This window comes from Zosterops lateralis, assembly GCF_965231275.1.
Source record: "Zosterops lateralis genome assembly, chromosome: 2".
Classification (NCBI taxonomy): Eukaryota; Metazoa; Chordata; class Aves; order Passeriformes; family Zosteropidae; genus Zosterops; species Zosterops lateralis.
The window spans coordinates 11,706,281-11,731,533 of record NC_139763.1 but is presented as its reverse complement, the minus strand read 5'-3'; the positions used below and the strand labels follow the sequence as shown (position 1 = coordinate 11,731,533).

Below are 25,253 nucleotides of genomic sequence, written 5' to 3'. Positions count from 1 at the left end.
AACCACAAGTTACCAACACGCAGTAAGGAAGGAAGACCGAGATTCCATTTTTTTTAAGCCAATGATAATTGGGTAAAGCTTTAAAAGATAAAAGAAGCCGCTCTGGGGATGTATCATAAATACGCGTAACATATATTGGCGATCCATGATCAGCCTTGCCCAGCTCCTCAGCAGTATTTGCTCCGAACGAAGATTTCCAGCGGATACCCCGGCCTGGCGCCTCCCCAGCGGGGTCCCGCCTCAGAGCGAGTCGGGTTTCTTTCCGCTCTCTCCGATAACGAGCGAGACACGTTTCGCCCCGCGGAACGCCGCCTCAAGGCACAAGTGACCCGAAAAGGGCTCCCGGGGCCGGGTCCCGCCGCTCTCCCGGGAGTGACCCGGGCCGCCCTCAGAGCCCCGTGCGCGCTCCCGCCGCCCGCGCGCCGCCGCCTGAGGGGCGCTGGGGCGGGGCCAGGCCGGGGGCGCGCCGCGCGTCACGTGACACACCCCCCTCCCGCGGGCCGGGCCCCGCCCCCGCCGCTCCGCCCCCGCCGCGCCCCGGGCGCCGATTGGCCGCGGGCTGACAATGCGCGAGGCAGCGCCCCCCGCCCCGCCCCCCCGCCGGCTTCACCCCGGCCGCCACGCGCCGCCGGCCGCGAGCTGCCCGCGGCCGTTACGGGAGCGCTGAGGGGCCCCATGGCCGCGTCGCTGGGGCCGCTGGTGGGAGCCATCGACCAGGGCACCAGCTCCACCCGCTTCCTGGTGAGCACAGCACGGTACAGCACGGCGCGGCGGTCGGGGCGGCACCGGGGGCAGGCGGCGCCCCCGCGGCCTGAGGGGAGCCGCGCCTTTACTCCCCTCCATCCCGGCGGGAGCCTCTGCCGTGCCCTTGGGGAAGGGCAGGGGAACGGGCCCGCGGGGCCGGCCGGGCTGTCCCGGCTGCAGCCTCCTGTCTCCCGGGTCGGCCCGGGGGTGCCGGACCCGCCGCTGTCCCTCGGTGGCGTTCCCGGCGCGGCGCGGGGAGCAGCGCCCGTCCCGCCGGGGGCCGCCCGGGGCGAGCCCGGGACCAGCGTGTCCCGCTGCCGCTCCCGGGACTGCGAGACCCCCTGCCCCGAGCAGGCGGCGTCTGCGACCTGTCAGGTGTTCACTCTGTCGGGTATCTCGCCCCGCGTGGAATCAAATGGACTAGGTCCTCATGCACTGGGGAAATAGATCCGTGCGAGGTCAGTGGCTGTGATTAGCCGGTGTTCAAACAATGCGATGACTCCGCTGTGTTCCCCGCTAAACCTGCCCGGGGCCTGCTGGAGTGACTGCTGCAGTTCCAGCCCTAATGTCAGTGCATCCTATGCACTACAGGTATTCAGGTGGCTGAACCTGCACACCTTGTGAAACACTGATTTGTTTAAACACTAGAGGAAGATAAGTTTAAGGATAGGGGAATTGATATATTAATCGCATATTTGACCCTTTAGTTGAAGGATCTAGTTATTTCTGTATTATGCAATAGACTGTAACTGATGTTGCCATGTATGAAACTTACTATAGATACTTCTGGCTTGCAAATCTCTACAAATGTACTGTTCCCTAGTCAGTAAAGTCATGGTAGTTTGACTTAAAGCCCTATGACAATTTCCCCTATGGAAGTGGAATAGAGGTAATTACTAGATATAAAACATTGTCAAATGTGCAGGGTATGAATTGGGAAGATGAATGTTTTGGTTTGCCCTTACAGGTTCTATTTTTGTTGGGTTTTTTTTTAATGCTTCCCCCATGTGAAACGTTCCTTCTTGAAGCAGGAGACTAGAATATCATCTTGACCTGTGTTACCATTATTACTCAATATCACGACCTTCATGCGATTGTCAAATGAGAAAACACAGCTCTGGGGGTGGAGAGAAACTCCAAACTGACAAATGACACCAGGGGGCTGTCTTGGATGCCAGTCAGGAGTCCTTTTTGGGAACGAACTTGAAGAAGGTCCCTGTAATGCATTAAGAAGAATTCTATCTGCTTTTATGTATATGTCAAATTAACTTTTTTCTTATCTTAAAAGGATAACACTAGTAGAAGTAAAACTTAAGATCTTTTTACAAGTGTTTTTATAAGTTCCTCTTAGGAGGAATTTCTTACACTACACACATTCATCAGTGGCTTTTATGCAGTTGGGAGGATTTTACCTGTCTACAAGAGGATTCAGATGCTTCCTAATTTTTTCAAGAAGTATATTGTGTGTGTTACTTTTAAATTCTTCTTGTATCCATCTCAGTGTCTCTCAATTAATTTCGACATACACAGCATTATCTTAAACTTGGTAGTGTGGTCATGTCATTATGATAATAAAGTTACACGTGGACTTGAGCAAATAAGATACATGGTCACTGAGTTAAATCAGAACACAGGGGAGAGGGAAAGAAGAAGGTAAAAGGAGAAGGTAACATATGCAGAGATCTGACTCACCTCAGTCAATCAGATAACAACACACGTATCTGGAGAATTCTGTGCTGGAAGGGAGGTTGGAAGAAAGGTTTTATGTTGAAATATTTTAAGCAGAATGTAATATATTGTTGTCTGTGCCCAAAGTATTTCTTTGGCCCTGTTGGTCTTTTGCTTTTGGTTGTTTTGGTTACATTTCTCACTGATCTCTCTACATTTTATTTTTAAACATAGTGTTTCCAACAGTTTTTGTCTTCACCAAATTAAAAGTCAAAATCAACTTGCTGCTTACTTTGCACTTGTGTATTCAGCAGTTCAGAGCAACTCTTACCTGATTTTTAAAGTGGAAGACATATGATTTTGACTAGGTTAAAGAGTTCTTCTGGGTGAAAAACTCTCGGGTCCAATGGGGCCAAAGAGTGGTGTCAGCAGTTCAGAGTGTAAATTCACAATTCCAGGTGGCAGATTCACCAGTGGTGTCCACAGCAGTCAATAGTGGGGGCTGATACTCCACAGTATTTCCATCAATAGCCATGGAGATGGTTGGAATGTTCTCTCAGATGGGAGTGACCAGTTCACTGAAATTCCAGTTGGAGAAGGGCCCTGCCAGAATATTCATAAACTTAAAGTTTAACACTTGAGACAGAATGCTAAGAGGCTGCTTAGTGAAGAAAGATACTCCTGCTGGACATCAAGTTGGATATATGTGAGCAATACATCCTTGTGGGTGCTGCACATTAAGAAGAGTTCAGAAAGTAATTGTTGCCATCTGTGTAGCACTTAGGAGGCAGCATCTGGAACACTGTGTCTGGTGTTGGATGCCACAAGATGAGAGTTAGAAGAACTGGATTTCGTCCAGCCAAAGGAATCCCTGTGATGCAGCACAAGGCTGTGGAAGGAGGGTTTGGGAGGTCAGGGGTTCTTTCTTCACAAGAGAGGCTGAGGGGTGTCCACAGCTATTGAACCACAGTTTGTGGAGAACACAAAACCAGCCTTTTCTCAGACGTGCCCAGGAAAAGACATTGGGCAGTGAACACAAGCTGCAGCAAGTGAAATATCCAGTAGATGTAAAGAAACAATGTTTCACTATGAGGGCTCTGGATCAGGAGCTGAGAAGGTGTGTGGAATTTCCATCTTTGCAGATACTCAGTGCCTGACTAAAAAAGGCCCTGAACAGCCTGGTTTTAAATTAGGCTTACCTGGGCAGTGAGTTAGGCTAGGTGACCTCCTGAGATTCAGAGTAAATTATCCTGTGCACAGACAAAGTTTTATTTCTTCTGCTCGTGTGAGTGAGGAGGCTGTATGAGCACAGAGGCTAAAGAAGCACCAGAACTCAGGTGCATTTCTGTTACTGTTGCTCCTTATTTAGCCTTCCCTCTTGCACAGCACACATACCATGGTAGTTTTATCCTCCACAAACCCTATTTTGGATATTTACCTTTTTTTAACTACTTTTGCAAAATGAACTGTAATTATTTTTGAGATTGTAACTTTTCTGTTGGGTTGAAGCTGGGTAACAGATTCAGGGTTACCAGGGAGGGCACAGCTTCGAGTATAAGACAATTGTTTAAGACAATTGTTTAAGGCTCATTTTCTTAAAAATATCAAGTGGGAACATAAATTGGGTAGGCTAAGTAAGTGTACCCAGATGACTGAATTCTGGCCAAGATGTTTCACTGAATATTTTCATCAAATACTTTCATCTCTTGCATTCCATTTCTTACCATTCAAGAATCATAAAAATACACTATAATTTCTTTGGTGAAAATCTTAGGATCAGGGGCTAATGGCCAGCTGAACCATTGTTTGATCTATTGAAAGATATTTGCTGGATTGTGTTTCTGTCATTTTATGTAGGAAGAGCAAGAATTTAAAGACACAGTGAAGTACCTACACAATACTTTAAGTTCTAAGTTAGTTAGTTAGTGAGCTACAGAACATTTTTTTCCACCTCTGTGAAATATTTCTCTTTTCCTTTACTTCATCTCCAGAAGAAACAATCAAATAAAGCTATATCACTCTGCAAGCATTCTTTTCAATAAAAAAACTCTGATTTTAGATAAGTAAAACATTCACACCCATTGAGCTTTCTCTTCAGAGGGGAATGCATTTTACCCCTCTACTGAAGTATCATGATCTTTTGGGAAAGAGAAAAACTTGATTGTATAACTAACAAGAAGAGTTAAAAATGCTGTAAATACAGTTTTTTCCCCTAGCTCTTACCACTCAAAATACAGTGTAGTTTTACTTTAAAATCCCATAATTGTAAGCACCTCCTAGATGGTGAGGGAGATCTGTTCATCATGAGCCTTCCAAGAAAGGTAATTTCTGTGAGACTTGTGAAACTGTACTTATTCATAAATTCTGTCTGTGCTACTCCTAGTTAAATACTGGAGAAGGACTTATTGTTTGTCTCTTATCCTTGCCCCAGCTGGGTTGATTTCAATGCAGTTTCAGAACTCCAGCTCTGAGTTTGTTTGCCTGTGAAACCATGGCTATTCCAGCTTGACAGAAACTCATGGAGATACAGCATAGAATAACAGAAGTAGTTTTTCTGCAGGCAGTTACATGACAAAGCTTGAGAGATATGAAAAGTTATTTCTAAAAATCTTTTCTTCAGCTGTGCAGCTTCTTGCGTCACTTCCATGAGCCTCACATTTCTGTTCATTCCTTGAAAATTGTTACAACTGATTGATATGAATTTTTTCCACTAAGATAATAAAACATGAACATAATACACAATAATAAGTAATAATATGTAACTGCACCCCTTGATGTGATGTATTATTGACCCTATAAAAAGCTTGAATTAAGTGATCAGCCCCTGTGCCTCTCTGCTTGTTCATGTACGGGACACTGATGTAGGCCTTTCTTCTCTGCAGTCCTGAGACTCAAGGCTCAGGTTCTACTCCTCTGTTGGGAGTAAAGGGAGGATGTTATTTATTCCTTTTCTTTAATCTCTTACTGGAGAATTCAGTACATATCTAGTGGCTTTCACTTTCATCTCTGTTCAAGACAGCTGTACAAGTCCAAATAGCCTAGACAATTCTCCATTATTACTGCTGATAAAATTAGGGCAAAACTGACTTTGGCTTCCCCCCCACACACACAACTCAGTAGCATAAACTGGAATCAGTTCTTAATAAACATGAAAGGATGGAAAGCTTTTAGTCCCAACATTACAGAAATACACTTCAAACCTGTTTCAACAGGGATGTATTGACCTTATCTGAATTATTTGTATTTACTGGCACTTATTTTTCTATCTCTCCACTGTCAAACAGAGAATGTATCAAACAGGGACTGTATATGGATTTTTTTTTTTTTTACAACAGTAGTGTTTTTTTAGAGGGAGTGGGAAAGGAAGGCTTTGAGATCCCATCTGATCTATTTATTCCCTATGTTATTTATTATTTTGTCGGTTTAAATTTAGTGACTCATTCATCTTTCCACATATCAGAATTCTGTTTATCAGTGTAGAAGTCATAGAGTCATGGAATGATTTGGGTCAGAAGGGGCCATAAAGGTTACCTGCTTCCACCCCCACCATGGGCAGGAACAGCTTCCACCGGACCAGGGTGCACAGGGCCCCGTCCAACCTGGCCTCACACAGGGACTGCTCCCAGTGAAACGTTTTAATCCCTTGCCCTGAATAGCAGGGAGTGTCTGCTGCTTTTGTTGGGAATGTCAGAAGCTTGAAGGTTTGTTTGTGGTGGATTAGCAAAGTGTGTTTGCCTAGTTCTCTGTGGATATGAAAAAATCTGTGCATTTGTAGTGTTATTGCTTCCGTTGAAAATGTATTCCTTTCAGTTCATTGCTGTGTCTGCAAGTCACGCACTCCACATTCACCTGATGACTTTGTCTAATTGAATCTGTATTTCCTGCTACCAGTGGGAATCCTTTGCATTATCTTCTGTTTCAAGAAATACTGAATGATTAGTGGGTGATTGATTAGTGAGTGATTACCACATGATATTTAACATTGTTAGTATGTCAGATCTATACATACAGGTTAAATAAAAAGTCTTCTATCTTTCTGTCTTTATTCTAAAAACCTAGTAAATGTAAATATGCTTTGGGCAGAAAAGCAATTTCAAGTAAAGAAATCGTACTGCATACATATAAAATAGCCTCTCCTATTCAGTATTTTGTGTAGCATTTTGAGATCCATCTAAAAATGCTACACAACTTAATAGGTTATTAATACTTAATAATACTTAATTCTGTCTAAAATGCAATCAGTCTAAAAGTTGCTTTCAAGTGTGTAGTACTGACAGAGCTTTCTTTTTTATTAGGATAGATTCATCTCAAGCTTCAGCTGATAGATGAAACACAGATAAGTAAATAAAGCAAAAATAATTCAGTGATGCTCTTTCTATGTAATCTTTCTGGCTGATAGCAGAAAAGAATGATCATGTACCTTTTTAAGACTTCTTTTCTGGGCAGTGGAGCTTTCAGTATTTTCCAGAGTTTGTGATATTTTCATCCTTGGAGGTTTTTAAGACTTGCTTAGAAAAGTTCTTGAGCAACCTGATCTAATCTCATTGCTGATTCTGCTTTGAGCAGGAGGTTGTGTTGGAGATGGCTCAAGATTCCTTTCAGCCTGAATTATTCTGCAATTCTAATATATAAATAGAATGTTTCTAAACTTCAAAGTTTCACTCTAAATATACTCTTTAAGGTTCCGAAGAAACTGGAGAATCAGAACTTCATCTCCTTTTTGTCAGAGTTCTTCTAATAGTTTCAGAGTAAAGTGTCCTGTGTAGATGATACCAAGAGTTTATGGATTAAAAGCTTTAAGAGAATTTCCTAACATTTGTGGAATGAGAAGAGAGCATTAACAAGTATAGAAAAGATTCAGTTGTATCCTAGGGAGTGGATGGATATGACTGAATTTTGTTTCTTTAGCATGCAGGTGGTTTCTAAATCTGGCTGAGCTCTGCTTGCCATAAAAAGGTCGGATGGTGTCCTAGTGACGTGTTCTGCAGTTCACCTGAACCTGCTGCTGGATTTTACTTTCTAGGTCCCAGAACGTTCCTCATACAAAGATTCTGGTGGTGCTGGGGAGCAAGAGCCGTTCCCACAGGAATGTCCCCATGGCCCAGCCAGGCCCTCTGGCCACTCACTGGTCACTTCCATTGAGTGTTTCACCGCATGTCCCTCAGCTTGGCCTCGGCAGAGATTCCTTTTGGGAACAGGCCACTGCTGCTTAATGAGGCTGCTTGTGCATCCTTGATGAGCTTCTACTGCAAGGCAGAACCTCTAACTTGTGATTCTTTAAGAACACCCATTGATAGAGTCCTCGTGATTCTCTACCCTGCTGGGTTTTATTGTAGTGTATCCAAATTTAAGTTACTTTTCTGCATGTTCTTCTCTTTTTTGATGTGTTATGTTGCTGCCATGGTATTCTTTTCTTGTCAGATTGTTTGTGAGCTCTGTACTTGTAGTTTGGTTTGAAACAAAATGAGTTTTGCCCAGGTACTTTCTTGTTCTTCAGTTTGGTCCCTTGTATGTGTTGTCACAGATTTTCACTCTTCCTAAAAGTGAGTTAACCCAAGAAAGCACACAGATAACTCCAGCAATAGAGTGACACAGCAAGAGCTAAAGAAATGTTATTATCAACAACAGTGGGTATTTTACTGAGAAAGATTCTAAAATGCATCAGGAGTTTAGCCACCACAAGAAAAAATCTGGTTCTTTTCCAACCCATCAAGGAAAGAAAAAGCAGTTAAAATTGACAGAGTGACAGCAAAGTTTGCCAAAATAATCTTTGCCTACCTTAATTTTAAAAGTGCACATATCTGAATCCTTGTTATATAGATATTGGGGTTGATGATAGAAAATTACTATCACAGCATTGCATTGTCATGGTTGTCAAGTTGTCACAGCACTGCATTTGTTCAAAAGAATAAATGTTAATTATTGTTTGTTAATTATTGTTGTTTAAACTTCTGTGTTCATAGAAAATTCAATTGTGTAATTTATTTGCAGGTTTTTAATGCAGAAACAGCAGAGCTCTTGAGTCACCATCAAGTGGAAATAAAGCAAGAATTCCCTAGGGAAGGGTATGATTTTTTTATTATTATTATTATTTTTTCATTTGTGTACAGTTTGGTAGAGCTTATGATTTTTTTTATCTATGAGTCATCAAAACTGAAGCTGATTAATAATTCTTAGTAGCACAGTAACTGCTATAAAAGACTGGGCCGAACAAAAGGCATCAAACAGCTCCCACTGAGTGTCCGGAATGTGCCTCAGTTACGGAAACTAAAAGTTCTTGGTGTTTGGCTCTGATCTCTCATTTACATATTTAACGTCTAAACGCTGAAGTTTAAAACTAAAGTTTAAATGAGACTTAACACCTCATTTAAGGTGATAAAGCTGATAGTTTTTACATTTTACAAGTCTTCAGCTTGGTCCATGAAAATATCTTTGTTCCCTGAGGTTTTGTTTTTTTGTTTGTTCCTAACTGACCTACCATTTGCCGCCAATGCCCTCTGTATAGAACAAAACAAAACTCTTTGTGTGTAGATATGTAAAACATGTTTTTAGCTATAATTGTATTAAAATGCTCAGCTTCTTTTTCAGACTAGTATTCTTTTTTCTTTCTATGTTATTTTTTATTAACTGGTGTTCACTGTTTGTTAAAGATGGGTGGAGCAAGATCCAAAGGAAATACTAAACTCTGTCTATGAATGTGTGGAAAGGACCTGTGAGAAAATGAACGAACTGAACATAGACATCGCTAACATAAGAGGTACTTATGGGCAGAGGGCTTGAACATGCTCGTGGTTGAGCAATTCAGATACCATAGTTTGTAAGTTAATAAATAGAAACATAGCAGCATGTGCCAGCCTCAAACAAAATGTAAATTGTATTTGAAAGCAGTTTTTGGGGGAGGAATAATGAGAGAATGAGTCCCTTGTGTATATTAACAATGCAGAATCTATATAGTAAACTTAACCTAATCTTGTAAAATCACAGAGACAAGTGCTGAAGAAATTCTGAAATTTAATTAAGGACTTTAATTTAGGAAAGCTGTCTTCCCTGTCACTGTTGTTGCTGTCTCAGTTTGTGGCTAAGAGAGGTTTAGAGCATATAGGTTAATCAGCAAAAATGAGTTCTTAGAAGTAATTTCTAGATTATACCTTGAAAAAGTTGGAAGCTTTTTATTTCCCATTTACTTTCCTCTTCTCCTTTACCTGTTCCTCCCTCCTCTCCACCTCTCTGTCCCCTCCCTCACCTCCCCAAAAGGGGAAAACAAACCTTCTGAAAAGGATACTTTCTGTTTTGTCCTGAAGCCATTGGAGTCACCAATCAGAGAGAGACAACTGTGGTTTGGGACAAGACAACTGGAGAACCTCTTTATAATGCTATTGGTAACTATTATACTTTCTGAATACATAATATCATAATATGAACATGTTGTGAAAAAAAATGCTTTTGTAGTTTCCTGTGCAGATCTGGTTGTGGCCTAGCCTAGTAATTTATTGGATTTTTTGATGTCTGTGTTGTAAGATGTGTGTTTGTGTACACACCAGTGCAGTTTAAAAAAGCCTATTCCATAAAAATTATTACTTAATAGACCACTTCATTGGTTTTCAAAAAAAGCCCCCAGTGTTCCTGAGGGATTCCTGACACAAAATGCTCTAACTTGCACCCAATCACTTCCTTAGAAATTTTCAGGATGCTGTTGATTTAACTTTAAAGGAAAGTCATGTTAGGTAGGTTTAATGAATACTTATTGATGACTTAATTTATTTTTTTTTTAACTTGCCTTAGGTTTTTAGATATTGTCAGCTAAAAAAATGGTAACTGTCTAGAGTTATTTTTTTTAGGTCATGTCAAGTGACAGATAAAGTTGACATAGTATGACTGTAAAACCATTTGACTATAATCAAATATATGTAGTTAACAGCTTTATCTTTAACCCAGGTATATTTTGATAACTCCAACATAGCCTTTTTTGTTGAAAGTTTACATAGAAATAGTAAATAATCAACCTGCTATTTGTTTTGACCTCTTAGTTTAGTCATAGTCATCTGCTGCAAAGTAGCACTAGTCACTTGCTTATATTCTGATAAATATCCTATTTATGGAAAATCCTGCTTCTTTCTCAAATCATTTGTTCTTCTAAATCAAACGAATTTATCTAATAATTTTAATTTTTACAACAGCGCCTTTAGAATACAATGGCAATACAATATTCTTTCAACTGCATGAAAAAATGAAAATAGACAGGAATTCACCAGCAAGAGCTGTGATTTCATAGAAACAGGCTGAACATGTCACTTTTTGTGTATTAAATCACATGATCAATTAATTTTATTCATGTTATTAGTGTGGCTTGACCTGAGAACCCAGTCAACAGTTGAACGTCTTCTTAAAAGAATTCCAGGAAAAAACAAAACATTTTCTAAGGTAGGAAATATTCCAGAACATTTAAAAGGTAGCTGCTGCAATATATAATGTTTTGGATATATGTGTTTAAAATTCCCCAAAACAAAGTCAGATGTAGTTTCTGGTCCCTTCTTGGCTTGTCAGATCATAAAAAATGAGCATGAGACACCAATCTGAGACTAGAAAATGTTTAATTTCCTTAAAATAAATGTTTAACACTCATTTAATTTCTCACCACAGAAATTAAATGAGTAATAGTGATACCTAATCCTGTGCTATCTAGCCAATATAAAATAAACATTAGACACAAAAATTAAGATCAAGTAGATAAAAAAATGGGAAATAATTTACTGATATGAAATGTATTATCCATTCTCATACCTTAATATTGAAATTAATTACATCCAATCTGAGAACAAGAAAGATCATTCATAAAGAGCAAATTCTTTTTTTTTTTTTTTGTGAGCATATGTATAATAATTTGGAAACTAAATGCTTGCATAAAGGTGTAACAATTCTTTGAATAGTGTTGTCCTCTACTGATTGAATAAATATTATGTATTCTTTATATTATGTTTTCCTATAGGCAGGAAATGGATGTCAAAAACTGTATAAACTTACTTGATTTTCAAGTTCTAGTAGAATGCAAATTTAATCTTTCCTGTGTTTACCTGCTTATTTTTGTTGTTGTTACTTATTGTCTAGTCATATGGAGATATCCTAGATAAGACAGGCCTTCTGCAAACAACTTTTTCCACATAGATGATCTTTGAACTACATTTGATCAGCTTTGATCTTTGTCCAATGCCGCACTGGTCATTTGATTTTGATGTTTTCAGACTTGTGTGTTATATATTTGGTACTTATTTAAATAATTACACAAGTTTATGTAGTTTCTCTAAGTTTTGTATCTTTTTTTTTACCCTTACTGCCACCATTTTTACATATAACTACAGTATTTATGGAAAAAAAAACTTGCATGGTGTTTATTTCTATTTTTTTTTTTTTAAATTTTACAGTTTAAGACTGGTCTTCCCCTTAGTACTTATTTTAGTGCAGTGAAACTTCGGTGGCTTTTGGATAATGTGGAAGAGATTAGGAGAGCAGTTGAGGATGGAAGAGCTATGTTTGGCACTGTTGATTCATGGCTTATATGGGTATGTATTTGTGAGTTTATTAGCACTCTACTTAAAATTAATTTCTATATCATGTAAATCTCCATGCACATGGTACAGGATACCCACTGATGACACAATGATGTAAATAAAAGCTGCTAAAGAAATTCCAATAAAGTTCCTTACAATATGAACTTTTTACTATCCCTGTACCACTATAGTTTTTTCTAGATGCTTATGTGTAGTTTAACCATTATAGTTTGCTGTAAAACTTTGCTCACACTTTCAGAGAAATCTTGGACTTTTGAAAGGTGTATTAGGTCTGTCTCTTTAGTTGTTGCAGAAATACCAAAGTTCCTAATCCCAAGGTGAAAACTTTGTGATTTTGAATTTTTTTTCTGTAATTTGTTGAAGTAAGCCTGTAACTTGAGGAATGCTGTGATTTTTTTTTTTTTTTTTTTGTTCAGAGTTTGACAGGTGGAACAAATGGAGGCATTCACTGTACAGATGTCACCAATGCCAGTAGAACAATGTTGTTCAACATTCATTCCTTGGAATGGGATCCTGACCTCTGCAAGTAAGCTCAGTTTTTCAGCAATACTGTTATTTAGAGTTTCTAACTCATTTAAAGGTAAGAATCTCTTATCTAAACTAAGATCAGCAGGTACTGTTCTATTTACTGTTGACATTAATAACTAAGATTCATTGTTCACCAGGTGTCCAATTTACAGTTGTTGCTTCGCGTATCTGTCTCTCAGGTCAGCTCAGCGTCAGCTGGGCCACCCTGCTAGCTGTGATACGCCCAACAGTACCTTTGCGTGGGTCTTGGCTCCGCAGTGCTTTTGCCTTAGCTGTCTCGGCCGTGGTTCGAAAGAGGGGACACTCCAGGCTCAGGGAGAAAGGTTTTATTCGGGTAACTCAGGGGCAGCCCCTGGTTCCAGGCCTGTGCCTCTGGGGAGTGACCCCCAGCCTCGGTTACAGGGGGTTTTTGTTCCCCCAAAATCTCAGGGGTGGACACAAGTTACCAGACCAATGAAACAAGGCCAGGTGGGTAAGGTCAAAATGCAATACACAACATTAACAAATCAGGTGAATTTGGGATGTGGTCCTGTGAGACCCACCAATCCCTGTCAGACACCTCTCCTGAAGGTTCTGGGGCCTGGGGGATGGTGGACATGTGGGGGAGAAATACAATGGGATGGGGGAAAATACAATAGGATGATCGAAACCCAGGGCAGAGGATTAGAGTTGTCTTGACAACTCTTATCAACCTTTGATAAGCACAATCCAAGACAGGAACTTTACCAGGCTAGGGTTAAAGTCCAAATCACATCAAACCTACAACTAAGAAACTTATGATAACATTTCAGCACTCCCACATACAGTGGTCTGGATTAACTAAAAGTAGCAGAATCTTTCTGTAGGTGGAGGCCTGGTTCATGGAAACAATTGAGCTCAGTTGATTAGAGCATGATGCTAATAATGCCCAGATTGTGGGTTCATTCCCTGTATGGGCCATTCACTTAAGATCCTTGTGGGTCCCTTCCAACTCAGAATATTGTGATTTAATAGTTTCTTTATTACTTAATCAAATTTGTACAGCAGCTGGAGTGATAGTGTCTCTATTTGAAATTTGAATTAACTAACAAGTGTATTATTAAGATATTGTTGGAAGAGGCATGAATTTCTATATAAAGGAGTTGGATATGTCCTCAAAGATTGAAGTACATGCTCTTTTACTCCAAAATTTGGTGTTCACTGTAACAAGTGGAAAAACACATAGCTATACATTAAAACCTAGAAGCAAAAGTTCCTTTTATAGTTTTTTTCTTTATACTTTAAACTTATTTAAGAAAATAAATGCAAAATGCTTTCTGATTTAGCACTGACTATATAATATACATTATTTTTTGTTGTGTTCAGGTTCTTTGATATTCCTATGGAAATACTTCCAAATGTACGAAGCTCCTCTGAGATTTATGGCTTGATGGTATGTTTTCCAGTATTTGTGTGAAATTCATCATTCATATACAGTTATAAAAATATAACTGTATCCATTTGGATTTGACAGATTCCATAGATTAGGACTAATGGCTTTTTCTAGACCAGTGTTGTTTGATTTATGATTAGTATGGTGTTACCTACTGTTATATAATATTACAGGAAGTTGAGTATTTGATTACTTCCATGCAGCACCAATTCTTCTGACACAGTGGCATCTAATTAATGAACTTCAAGATTGGATAAACTGGACGTTGTGATTTTGCATTCTTTTTCCTGGTAATTTGAGCTATTGTTAAATAAGAATACATGTGTTTTGTAGTGAAGGCAAGTTACAGGATGGATTTTTTTAAATAGACCTCTTAACTCCCCTGAAATGTAAATATTTTTCCTAAAGTGCTAATGGAATTGCCACTAGAAGTCATTGCTGACATTTATTTACGTGAAGGTTGGATGAGAGTGAGTTGTATTAAGCTGAATGAGCAAGGTAAATGGAAAAAGATACTTCCTGACCACCAGAACAGAATTGCTCGTCACTTTAAATGTGAACTTCTGTTTCTCTTCCCCTTTCTTTCCATTTTTTTTTCTTTTTCTTCCTTTTGCTGGCTGTAGAAAATCTGTCCTAGCCGGGTGAGTAGAGGCTTCCATTAGGCTGACCACCTGTATCTTACCTGTTCTGCTCAGATGCTGTGCATTTTCCTTGGTTTAAGGATTAAGAAAAGTGCACTTTCTAGGCCAATAGTGCACTTTCTAGGTCAAATTTGTTGTGTGTTTCCAAATCTGAGATAACAGAATTAGAGTTCATGACAAAATTATTTCTAAAATGTGATCTCAGTGTATCTGTTTGTCTTGATTTCCATGCTGTTGAGTATTTCTTTTTATAGTGAGCAAAAAAATACAGCTACTGGCTAATAAATGTTAGCTATAGTATTTTATAAATGAGAAAAACTGTCCATTCTGTCTAAAAATATTAATTCTATGGTAGCTAAACTTCAGATTCATGTAGAGCTTTTTAGTGCATTTATAAACAGTTATCTTAAATCCAGTTAATTAAAATGAGAATTAAAGAAAAAGAAATTCAGATTGGAAATACACTTGCATGGCTTCACTGAAAATGCATTTTCACAATTGCACAAAAAACAATTTAAAGAAACAAGTAAAAATTGTCATGAAATAGTTAAATAATTAAATAACATTTTCAGGATGCCCTCACAAAGTTTGCTGAGCTGGGCAGAAATGTTGATCTGCTGGAGGGCAGGAAGGGTCTGCAGGGGGATCTGGACAGGCTGGAGTGATGGGCTGAGACCAATTCTGTGAGGTTCAGCAAGGCCAAATGCCGGGTCCTGCCCTTGTGTCACAACAACCCCGGGCAGGCTGGGGGAAGTGTGGCTGGAAAAGTGCCCAGAGGAAAATTACCTAGGAGTCAACAGCAGCTGAACATGAGCCAGGTGTGCCCAGGGGCCAGGAAGGCCAATGGCACCTGGCCTGGATCAGCAATAGCGTGGCAGCAGGACCAAGGCAGGGATTGTCCCCCTGTACTGGGCACTGGTGAGGCCACACCTCAAATCCTGTATCCAGTTTTGGGCCTCTAAGTACAAGAAATGCATTGAGGGGCTGGAGAGAGTCCATAGAGGGGCAGCAGAGCTGAGGGAGGGTCTGGAGCACAGGACTGATGAGGAGCAGCTGAGGGAGCTGAGGGTGTTTGGCCTGGAGAAAAGGAGGCTCCAAAGGGGACGTTACCACTCTATAACTGCCTGAAAGGAGGTTGTAGCTAGGTGGGGGTCAGACTCTTCTCCCAGGTAACAAGTGATAAAGCAAGAGCCTTCACAGCTTGTCAAATATTGGAACAGGCTGCCCAGAGAAGTGGTGGAGTCACCATCCCTGGAGGTATTTAAAAGATGTGTATATGTGGCACTTAGGGACATGGTTTAGTGGTGGACTTTGCAGTGCTGGGTTAACAGTTGGATGTGATAATCTAAGAGGTCTTTTCCAATTTAAATGACTTTATGATTCTGCAACAGGAATGTAACTGAAAAACTCTGATAGTGTTTGGAAGAAAGCCTATATTAGACCTAAAACTCTGTATCGTAAAATCAGGCATCTGCCTTTGCTTAGGATGTTACCACAGTCACGGTTTTTTCCTAACCACTTTATATTTTGCACTTCTGCATTTTACACTTAGCATTTGCTTCACAGCTTACACTGAACTGGATTTTCTGTGTAGCAGTATTTAAAAAAAAATTATGCTAGGAACTTCTGAGGTCACATAAAGTATATTTGTAATACTTCCTGCTCTCCATTTCTTAGTAGTTTAGACATGAGCTGCATTAAGCTGAACCAAAGCGTACGCCTGAACTGAACCATGTTGCTTACATGACCCTTCTTTGTTTTCCTTTAAGCATTAGAAGTTTAGCTTATTTTTCATTGCCTTCAATTCTAGTCATGGACAGCTAACTCAGAGTTTTTCCTTCTCTTTTTGCAAAACAGGAATCTGGAGCTTTGACAGGTGTACCAATTTCTGGGGTAAGTCCTACTTCAACTTAGATTCTGGCATGACAACCTGGAACTGCATTAAACATAGCTTCACAGGAAAAACCTTTAAAGATGAATGAATCCCGCTATGAGTTAAGTTTTTGGTTTTTTACTTCAGGTTAAATAGAAAGTAAACTTTTGAAGATGAATCACTATTTGGCTTGATCCATAATTATTAAGGTCTGGCTGTGGAAATACAAATGAGAGCTTTCATGTATATGTGTAGTGCTGTTGGAAAATTGGTATCTCTAAGTAAATGAGTAACATTACAAAATGGAAGCAAGCTCTGCTTCATATATATAAAAGAAGTAGATACATAATCCAGAAATGATGGGAAAAATCTCAGCTTTTTCCAATAATGTATAAAGATAGTAAATTTTCGTTTTTATTTCTTTAAATTGCTCACCATAAGTAGCACAACACATTTCATTTGCAGTTCTTACAGAGGGAAGAGTAATAAAAAGCATAGCTTTTCTCTGTAGGTTTTTACTTGTTTTCAGTTACCTGTATGCTACTAATAGATTAGAGTTATAGTCGAATATGTAATTCATGTGAGGACATTTGCTAAGAAAAGAAATCTCTCACTTTCAGTGTTTGGGAGACCAGCATGCTGCTCTTGTTGGGCAAATGTGTTTTCGAGATGGACAAGCAAAAAACACGTAAGTTAATAGGAAAGTAGTAAGATAAACACACTGCTCTGTTTTAAATTTAGTATTACGTTCTCTTTCAAGCAACTGCCAAGTTCTTTTGTAGTTAACCTGTAATTACAGATCTACCTTTTGAGTGTGTTGTCCCACAAAGTAAACTATGTCTTGACTCTTATATAAATAATGAAGATATTGAAGTTACATGGCTTGTGAGGTATATTTTTGGAACACGGTCACAGTGAGGAAAATCTCTATGTGACAGCAGGGATTTCATTTTAACATTCTTCAAAACACAGATTAAAACAGTTGCAATATCATTTAAGTGGTGACTTAAGGTTGAGCAAATCCAGGACGGTGAGTTAGATTGCAGAGACTTGAATGGCACAGCTTTGCTAGATGAGAAAGGTCCATTTCAATTGCAGTGCTTACTTTTGCTTCTGTGTCCAGCTCAGAGTGGAGAATTTTACATTTGCTTTTTCCTGTTTCTCATCCTCTTAGTGTCCTTTGTTGAAAAGAGCTGATCACTTAAATCAGGCAACTGGTATAATCAAACAATCATTGGAGGAAAAGCTGTCTGCTGAAATGACTTACTGTTCCATTTACAACCAGGTGCTTAACTAAGCATGTAAGGACATACACAGTATGGGAGTTTCACAGATATGATTACATATTAGTCTATCATGTTTTAATTCCTTTTTGTTATTGCTTTACTATTTCTTTTTCCAAATATAACTGAGGGCTATCTCAGTACTGGTTTAAGCTATTAATTCTGAAGGTTTTAAAAAGGTAAGGAATATTTTTCTCAAGAATAACTTCTTAGAGTAAGTTGGAGTGATTTGTAGTGTTTTGTATTCCTTATATTAAACTATGTTCTTGTATGAGTGTGTATGCACACACATATATGATTTCGTCTTCAAATGGGAAACATGCCATTTTTAGAAATTTTTGAATGGGATATGTCTAAAGAAAACCGTCTTTGTTACAGGAACAGAGTTTCTTAAATTTTCCTCTTTAGTATTGTGAAATATTTGTTTTATAAAGTTGCTTTCATAATCAGCTTAAATTGAAGTAGGTAAACACTGCCACCAAAGAGGAATTTACACTTAGTTTTCAGCCATATCTCTCTTTGATCAAGTGTTAGACAAAAAATAGCACGAGAGAGAGAGAGGGAGAGAGGGACACGTGGCTAGATTTTTCAGCTTCAGGCTGCATTAAAAATCAACTTTTTGAGAATAGTTTTATCATCAGTTAATGGTAGCAAAACCTTCAAGGGTCAAAAAGTGGTGTCTTGATTCTTCACAGGGGACTCATGGGTTGCAGTAACAGGTTATTCTTTAAACATTCTGGTTTTAACTTTGCTTTGCTTTCATGCTAGGTATGGAACAGGTTGTTTCTTGCTGTGCAACACAGGTCAGAAGGTCAGTTGCATTTTTGAGTTGTTTGCTGTTTTGTTTTTCACAATCTATTTAAGTTCTGAAGCACAACTGTATGTTAGGCATTCTTGGACTTATTAACAGCAATTATATTGCCAGACAAAGGGAAAAATATATACTGAAATCTGAAAGAATAAAAGTAGTATTTTTTTCCAAAGTGTTTCTGTAAGACTCCATTTCCTACCTCCTTAAGTTTCCAAACAGAACTTTTCTTAAAAAGTTTCTTGCTCTTTCCTTGCGTATGTTTCTTGTCATCCAGACAGGATTAAGTGTTATGTTATTTAACCACATGCTTTTTTCCTTGTCTTGGCTGTTTAATTTCTTCCCTTCGTTTTCTCTCATTATTTCTTTATAGTTGGAATTGAATAGATAGCACAAAACTATGGTTTCCTTCTCATTTAAAGACTCCCAATTCTTTTCTAAAGGTAGATGGAAAGATCTGCAGCAGCTTGTGGAAACAAGGATTAGCACCAGTAATCTGAGTGTTCTATCTTAGGTGTTTATTTAGAGTGACTGATAATTTACTTTGTTTAAACTTTGCATATTTCATTTGAAAGTATAGTCTCTTGTTTATTATAATTTGAATAGTTTTTAAGTTTTTATTTAAGCATTTTCTGCCTCTGTTCATGCTTAATCTTTTCTTTCCTCTTTCCCCATTTAGTCTGTGTTTTCTGAGCATGGCCTTATAACCACAATAGCTTACAAAATGGGCAAAGACAAACCTGCTTTTTATGCACTAGAGGTAAGTTCAGTCATTTCTTCCTTTTTGTAATGATACATGTTCTTATTTACTTCTGTTATCTGGTAGTTTTATGGTATTTTCAGCTGTGAGGAAATGAAAATAGCTCTGTGTTATGCTTGTGTGCCTGAAGGCTTCTCTGTGGTTTTGGTTGTCCCCATCTCTGATCTATATCATGTAATCTAATAAAAAGTATTTCTTCATTGCATTATTTATACTTTCAGAGCTAGATGGCTAAAACATTTTTTCTGTTACTCAGTCTCTCAAATCTTTAATAAATGCTATAAATAAGAAACCATAAATTTTTTAATACTAAATTGGGTTCAAAAAAAAGAGGGAGAAGTACTAATGTTTCAGTTATTACCTCATTATAAAAGTCCTAGCTAAATATTTTTATTTTGTTCTAATGGATTTTACTTCTAACTTTTAAAAATGCGAATCAAATTTCTGAGAAAAAAATCCTCTAATAATTTAGCTTTTTTACTTCTTTTATTCAGGTGCCTAGTTACAGAATTTAGTTTCTCAGTTCTCCAAACAAGTCTGAGGCCATCCGCATTCTACAGAAAAATCTATTCATGCTTAAACTTTGGGGTTCATTGTTCTAAAGCTCTGCTTCTGAAGCACAGATCAACTGAGCACCTATTTGGCACCAAAGCTTTGTTTAGAACAACAAATGATTTTTCTTCCATCTGTGCTGCTTAATGTGCTAAGTACTGTAATATAATAATTACTCTCAAAACACATACACTGAATGCTGATGTTGAGTTTTTGTAGACAGACTGTGTTTTCCATGTGAAAAAAAGACAATACAGGATTTTTTTTCACTGTGAGAATAGTTTATGGCTTATGGAACTTCATTAGGATATGGGAGGCTGCATTTATTTCCTTTTTCTTCCCTGAGGAAAGTGAATCTTGCATTTGCCATGACCTGGCAAACTGGGATTTTCATTTTGTGTGGGTGTGTGAGAGTTTTGTTTTATTTTTAACTCATGTTCTTAAAGCAGGAACTGAAACTGTCTTGACAGTGATTTGAATTCCTGCATGCTGAAACACCTGCACTTTGCTTCTTCCTCACCTCCAAGTCTTTAATGATATTGTCTGAAAAAGGCTTCAACAGAAGCTGGCAAGTGTGCTTTGTCCTATATCCATTCTAGAATCATCTACAATCTGCTGGTTGAGACACTGCAAAGAGGCAGAAAATGTGGATTCAGCATTTTCCTTTAATCAAACTGGTATCTTGTAACTGTAATAGGTAACTGCTTAGAAAACACCCCTGCTCCTTCTAGCAGTGGCTTTGAATGAAAATAGAATGCTGCTACTGCTTTCTGTGAAGCTTAGTCTACTGGACTTGGCTTTGGGGTTTAGATGGGAGCCATGCCATCCATCTGTGATGTGATAAAAGCCATTCAGGGCCATTTGCTGAGGCAACAGAGCAATTTTGCTGGCAAGTGCACCAGTGCCTAAATTTTCTGTCTTTCTGGATGTTTGTATTTAGACTAGAAATAATTAGTCTTGTGGTTTTTTTTAAATCAAAGCATAAAAATATTAATATGTCATGAAAAGAAGTCTGAGGCTACTGAACCTCATAACTGTATATTCAGAAGACAGTGTTAGGAGGACAAGAAGACTGCTTAGGAAATGTCATTGCAACTTCCCTTCATGGAAAAAAGCATTCAATCAGCACCTTTTCCACCTGGAGTCTGTGTAACAGGCTACCCCTTTTTACATGGCAGTCTCCAGATGCCAAGAAACTCTGTGGTTTGGTTGTGAGCTTACTTGAGAGTGCTTCAAGCTGTGACTGTTAGCCCTGCAGGTGGAGGCCACAGTGACATCTCCTCCCCAGACTTTTTAAAAGCAGCACAAAGCCACCAGTTGTTGTCTCCTAATGGAGTGACTTTGTTTCCTTCAGGGATCTGTTGCCATAGCTGGGGCTGTTGTTCGTTGGCTGAGGGACAATCTGGGTATTGCTAAGACTTCACAGGAAGTTGGTGAGTATGGAGTTGTTCAGTTTTTAACGTTTTCCAATGTCACAATGTCTCTATTGGTGAGTGAAAGCTCAAAAAAGAAAAGCTGGAAGGTGCATATATTTGGCTGTGTTTAAACACAACAAAAATTTACTTTGCATCCATGAGCTCACTGTCTCACTGAGTTTGGTACATGTATTTCATAGAGCCTATCATCACAGTCTTGGAAAGGCTTTGTCAGCTTTGTTCTGTTGCACTGTGTACTTTTTAGTAGTTTCCCTGGTAAACAGATATTCAGGAAGATACTACACTTACAGAGGATCTCCTGGTTTTATACAGTGTTGAAGTTTCCAGAGCCAAGAGTATTTAAGTCTGTATTACAGAAACCAGCACATATTTGATCCTAAACCTACATATTCTTGTCATAAATATGAGAACTTGCGGCCCTGCAAGTGCAAATATTTATGTAGAAGACTTCATATCCATTGAGTTAGGGATCTCAGTTTGCAAAATTTCCTTTTTTTTTTCAGCTAAGAATGCAGTAATCCTTTAACATTTGTGTAGCTGATGTTTTCTGATTCAGATGAACTGAAACAAACTGGTTTGTAACATAAAAACTACAAACATATCAAAATTCGGAAAATAAAAAATGTCAGAAGCATGCAAGGGCAAAAATTTGAACGGGACTGAGATTTAGGATTGAAAAGACATACATTATATATTTTTAATAAGTTGGTATCTTATTCAAATTCTAAAATTTAGAATTAAATTGTTTTGTAAAGCTTCAAAGGTTTAGCAAAAACTTAGAGCATCAGTCTGTTTTCTGAAAGAAAGCTTTAAAGATTATACAGAAGAATATAAATTGCTGTCACATAAATTAGCCATTTGTTGAGACCACAGTACCTCTTCACAAGTCTGACAAGTTTGACCTCTTTGGAAGGCTTGAGTTTCAGGACCTTTAACTTTGTCAGTGTTGTTAAAGTCATGTAGAGATTCATCATCTCTTCCTGTTTCACTAAACTTGTCTTTCCTTCTGCCTTCACTCCATTTTTTTAAGCAGAGTCTGTATGAAGGAATAATTTAAAAAGACTTTTTGAAGATGTTTTACTAATTCTTTCCTACACTGCTGAGTTTCTCTGATCAATGCAAACAGAAGAAATTTGCAAAAGCAGAAAGAAAATGCTTCTGTCTTGTTATAGAAAAGAGCTGTTCATTAGCATTATCTCTTTTGTCATTCTAAATGTCTTAAGATATTTTTTTAATTACAAATATTTTGTTATTGAGGAGTTCATATATCTACAGTTATTATTCTCATATTAAGAAACTTCAGATTTCCTTCTAGCTGGCCTTGTGATTAAATACATAAGCTGACAATTTGGAGCTCTAAATCCATTTGAAATTAATGGGAATTTAGTTCTTAACTCCCTTTGGTCTTGATCCAGTTTCAGTTGCTTGCCTTGACTTAAATGCAAGTAAAGTGTGACCTTTTGGACTGCTTTGAAGGTTGTACTGTTTACCCACGTGATAGATAACATTTGAAAACCTCACAAAATCTAGGTCAGAATATGGAGTACACAGTTTTGGGTTTCAGTTTTGATTTTTCATTTTGCATTTTACATTTCCCACAACTCCCTGTGCTCCATCTTCTGTTCATATTGTTGCAAAAGGAAAATTGGTTTAACAAGGAGCAGAGAGTCAGCATTAGTTGTATTTTCTAATTGTATACATGGCTGGATTATGTTTGTAGCTACCTAAGATATCCTGAATATTTTTCTTAATTAAATAATAACACTTTTAAATGTTGTGTTTAAGTGTTGATACAGTTGTGAAAAGGCTAAGTAAGTGTTTTGTTTGTACATTAGAAAAACTGGCTGCAGAAGTGGGAACATCTTACGGCTGCTACTTTGTGCCAGCATTTTCAGGACTGTATGCACCGTACTGGGAACCCAGTGCAAGGGGGTAAGGATCTGACTGGATGCTGCCTTTGCAGGGGGATTTAATCATTTTACCATTTAATTAAATACCATTCCTTCCAGGTATGTGAAATTGTCCTTTTTGTTGCCTTGATGTGTCTGGATACATCGTTCTCTGTGGTATTTTCATGAGCTACTATGTTTCTGTTTTCTATTTAACCTGATCAAAACAACTAGTGCTACGGGGAGGAAAGGAAGGATTAGCTAGCCTAGCTATTCATCCTCCTCTCCTTGTCCCCCTCCTAAAAAAAAAAAAAAAAAAAAAAAAAAAAAGTGTGGGACACCAGGGCAGGGAAAACAATTTCTGGATTGGAAAGGATTTTTATCTCACTAAAGTAAAAGAAGAGGTCTGCCTTCTTGTGAACTGTCAGGCAACAAAAGTAGTAAAGGATGAATTTTGTGCTGATTAATGTTTTTCAGTTCACTTTCAAACTATGTAATTCCTTCCCCCTTTGCCTCCTACCCCTTGTATACAGCTTTCTTTCCAGTCTATTGAAAATTCTTTTCTACTCCTTTTTTCCAGCTCCCTTTCCTTGTAGTTCAGACTCAACCACCTGGTAATAGTTCAAACAATTGGTTTTCATTTGTCTTTTCTGCTATTGTGAGCTTGCCTGCTGTTGCTGGAATCACAACATGCCATGGCAGTCATGGAAGCATAACAAATATAAAATTACTTTCCCAGGGTGGGAAAAGAAGTCTTAAAGGCTAACTTGTTCCCAAAATTTCAAGTAGTTGCATCTTTAGAATTTTGATGCTTCTTGTATGTATCTTTTTCTTTAAGGAAAAAGAAAAATCTCTGAGTTAGACGTTTTTACAGTTTTTCATATCACAGTGCTTAACTTTTTAATGGTTAAAAACTGATCTTACAATGGTAACAATGAAAAATGTCCTTTAATATCTTTGAACTTGCATGTATCCAGCAGCATTCCTGTGTAGTACTGTGCTGTTCCTCAGCTGTTGAAGTAGAATAAAAGATGGTTATTTGCTCTGCCCTTCAGAGTACATTGGCAGATTTCAGCTTACTCATGGTTAGATGTAGCATAGTTCCCATACCCAAAAATCTCTTTGAAGGTTCAGAAGCAACTAATGATCAGACTAGATCTGAAAACAATTTCAAACATTTAGATAACAGCACAGATCCACATGGGCTTTTCCTTAAAAACTGAAAGCATTAGAGAATTTATTAAGATTTTAGTGATAATTTATATTTTTGAAAGAGAAATCAACCTCAATCATACTTTTTTTTTTTTCTCCTAAAGACAGACTAGAATTTGTGGGGATGTTTATGTGTGTGTGCATGGATGATTTATGGCAACTGTATTGATTGGATCCTGAAGACACCTTGTCAGGAAAATGAGAGAGTTTAGATTAAAGAAAAACAATCTCTTGAATATTAAAAAGTAGTCTTCATACAATGGAACTGAATGAGATTTGAAAACTTAGGTGTGAAGTATAGGTTTATGTCTAATAAAGAAGAGTCTCCTAACTGGTTTTTTTCTCTCTTCAACAGTATCATCTGTGGCCTTACTCAGTTTACAAATAAAAACCACATTGCCTTTGCTGCACTAGAAGCAGTCTGCTTTCAAACACGAGAGGTAAAAGCACATTGTGTCCTCAATTAATTGTAAATTAGTGTGATAACAGGCACTGTAGTTCTTCAGGAAAAGAGGAAATTTTCATTAAAAGATTTTTAATGAATATTAGTCATATGCTTTATATTGTACTTGGATGCTATTCTTGTCTATACTTGTTGCTAATGTTGTAAAATTGCTCCTGTGGACTTAACTAAAATTGAGTTGTCCTTTTTCTGGAGTGGTAATGCTGCTTTTTATCAGCATGTAAAATGAGATGAACATATTTTGTGAATATTTTGAGGGACAGAACATCAAATGTTTAAAATGGCAGGGCCAGTGACATAACTACAAAGTCTCATTAGTGTAGGAACTTAGACTTACTGGTCTGGTGTGACAGACATGGCTTATGTTGCTTTTGGTACACAAGAACAGAAAGGAGTTAAAGCAAGACAGCAGCAAACAT

At 38.3% G+C, this 25,253-nt stretch overlaps 1 protein-coding gene across 2 annotated transcripts in view; it reads left to right on the top strand.

Annotated features, from left to right (window-relative positions):
* Positions 1 to 625: 625 nt before the first annotated feature.
* Positions 626 to 25,253, top strand: part of GK (glycerol kinase) — a 35,702-nt gene continuing 11,074 nt past the window's right edge. For both annotated transcript variants that reach the window (XM_083885061.1, XM_083885060.1), the window contains exons 1-15: positions 626 to 741; positions 8,404 to 8,477; positions 9,063 to 9,169; positions 9,714 to 9,791; positions 10,754 to 10,833; positions 11,832 to 11,969; positions 12,395 to 12,504; positions 13,851 to 13,917; positions 16,416 to 16,451; positions 17,052 to 17,119; positions 18,483 to 18,525; positions 19,202 to 19,282; positions 21,189 to 21,267; positions 23,106 to 23,202; positions 24,727 to 24,811. In XM_083885061.1, the coding sequence (XP_083741187.1) occupies positions 676 to 741; positions 8,404 to 8,477; positions 9,063 to 9,169; positions 9,714 to 9,791; positions 10,754 to 10,833; positions 11,832 to 11,969; positions 12,395 to 12,504; positions 13,851 to 13,917; positions 16,416 to 16,451; positions 17,052 to 17,119; positions 18,483 to 18,525; positions 19,202 to 19,282; positions 21,189 to 21,267; positions 23,106 to 23,202; positions 24,727 to 24,811 (1,209 nt within the window). In that variant the 5' untranslated portion in view covers positions 626 to 675. The remainder of the gene's footprint in view (positions 742 to 8,403; positions 8,478 to 9,062; positions 9,170 to 9,713; positions 9,792 to 10,753; positions 10,834 to 11,831; positions 11,970 to 12,394; positions 12,505 to 13,850; positions 13,918 to 16,415; positions 16,452 to 17,051; positions 17,120 to 18,482; positions 18,526 to 19,201; positions 19,283 to 21,188; positions 21,268 to 23,105; positions 23,203 to 24,726; positions 24,812 to 25,253) is intronic.